This window comes from Cyprinodon variegatus, unplaced genomic scaffold, assembly GCF_000732505.1.
Source record: "Cyprinodon variegatus isolate N-32 unplaced genomic scaffold, C_variegatus-1.0 Scaffold24, whole genome shotgun sequence".
Classification (NCBI taxonomy): Eukaryota; Metazoa; Chordata; class Actinopteri; order Cyprinodontiformes; family Cyprinodontidae; genus Cyprinodon; species Cyprinodon variegatus.
The window spans coordinates 439,283-441,269 of NW_015150477.1; the positions used below are offsets into that span (position 1 = coordinate 439,283).

The window sequence follows — 1,987 nt, forward strand, 5'->3', positions numbered from 1 at the left end:
AATACTAAAGTATTTATTTGAAAGATTATTCAGGGTTACCTTTATGCATTTCCTTACAATTTCCAATACAATAAGCTTTATATATTTGAGTTAAATACACAAATTGGTATTAACTTTAAGAAAGTATCCTTTATTTATACAAAATACATTAATCTGATCATTATGTATTTTAAATAAATTAGATTTAGCATCTTATACAAATGAATATAAATCATGTAAGGTTTATTTATTAGGTTTTCGTTAAAATTATCTAAAAAAAAAAGGAGGCCAATAGAGGATTCAAGGCAAGACAGAAAGTGGAATAATTCAAAAGTGTTTATTTAAAACACTGATGATCTGAGTAGCAGCGACTAGGGCGTCTATCACTGAAAACTCTGTAAAAGGAAACGCTGGTTAGTGACCACAATAATCCGACAGAGAACGATTACGGACGCATGAGTCACTAACCTGATTTAACAGTTCAGCCCGTGTCCTGAGAAAGAGGTAGAATCCAGTCCGGTGGCTGCCAAAAGATCAGATCAGAACAGGAAGGCTCAGAACTCCAGGAGTCCAAAGACATTTCAGGAAAACATTTCAATGGGAACTGGCACGCACAGTGGTTGAGAGGCAGAACAGGTCAGGATCAGGAAATCACAAACACTCAGGTTCGCTAAAAAAATTTTCACCAATGAAATGAGACGGGAACAGGCCGGCTCAGTGGCTGGGAGGCAGAACAGTTCAGGACGCTAAAAAAACCCTCTCACCACTGGTATGAGAGAACGAGCATAATCTGGCTCTGATAACTTGATGCAAGCACCTTAAATAGAGGCAGGAGCAGGTGGATCATATAACACTAATTAGAAACTGGGCAGAGTTAGATAGGTGAATGGAATGAAAAATTAAGTCAGTCATCAGTGCCAAGATCATGACAGTAAATGGGAATTAGTTATTTAACAGAATTACATATATCTTAAAATTTGGGTGAAATATTTTTGTGAGATAATTATGGTGTAAGGTGTGATTCAGTGAATAATGTGTGTTTAACCCACCAGATGCCTACCTGCTCATAAATGAAACAGCATCATGTCTTTCAGTTCAACTAAACCAGTACAGAGAAAATATTTTCTGGTCTCTTACCTCTAGAGTTGTCCTGTTCTCAGAGCGATGGCAATACCAACCAATGACCTTTAAACAGGTCAAAAAACAACAAGAGAACTTTAAAATGCTAACGGTTAGGCCTTAGGACCTGTTTATAAAAACCAGGATTGTTTTTATAAACTTTGAAGCTCCATCATACTCTGTTAATACCAACAAACCCTCAGCTGGATGATGTTCTTGGGTAAAGGGTGAGGTATCTACACATGAGTTTGTTAATCAGTCCTAACTTCAGTGTAAGGTCTCCATATATGTTTGTATCTAATGTCTGCAGGTATGAATATTTGTGTGTTTGTGAGTGAGTCTAAAGTGTCGCCAGGTATGTATGTCTTGGTGAGTATGTAGGGCGTTGTGCATGTTCGTCTGTGTCCCTGTATTATCTTTTATTTTCCTGTCTGCATATCTCTTGTCGTCTTTTCATTTCTGGTTTTCCTCGTTGTCTGAGTGTGAGACACTTTCTGATTGTTGTGTTTTCTACATTTGACACGCTGCCTTTCCCTCCCCCCCTCTAGTGTTGAGTATCGGCGAGGGTGGGTACTGGGAGGGGACGGTCCGAGGTCGCACTGGGTGGTTCCCATCTGACTGCGTTGAGGAAGTGGTGCTTCGAAGCCAGGATAACCGATCAGGTGATCACCACTAATCATTCAAACACCCTCATAGAAGTAACCTCAAACAATTGGTCCAACTTTTGTATTTGTTTTACTCCCTGCTTTTATAACAATTTTATCTTTACCTCATTGTATTCTACTTTTATTGTCTTATTTTATTGTTTAACTTTATGGAGGATAAAAAGTGCCAAAATTAAATAAATAAATACAGCGATAAACAATTAATTAAATGTGTAATTCATTAA

At 37.7% G+C, this 1,987-nt stretch overlaps 1 protein-coding gene across 2 annotated transcripts in view; it reads left to right on the forward strand.

The window, feature by feature from the left end:
* Positions 1 to 1,987, forward strand: part of shank1 (SH3 and multiple ankyrin repeat domains 1) — a 124,860-nt gene that overhangs the window by 79,038 nt on the left and 43,835 nt on the right. For both annotated transcript variants that reach the window (XM_015394012.1, XM_015394019.1), the window contains exon 14: positions 1,647 to 1,760. In XM_015394012.1, the coding sequence (XP_015249498.1) occupies positions 1,647 to 1,760 (114 nt within the window). The remainder of the gene's footprint in view (positions 1 to 1,646; positions 1,761 to 1,987) is intronic.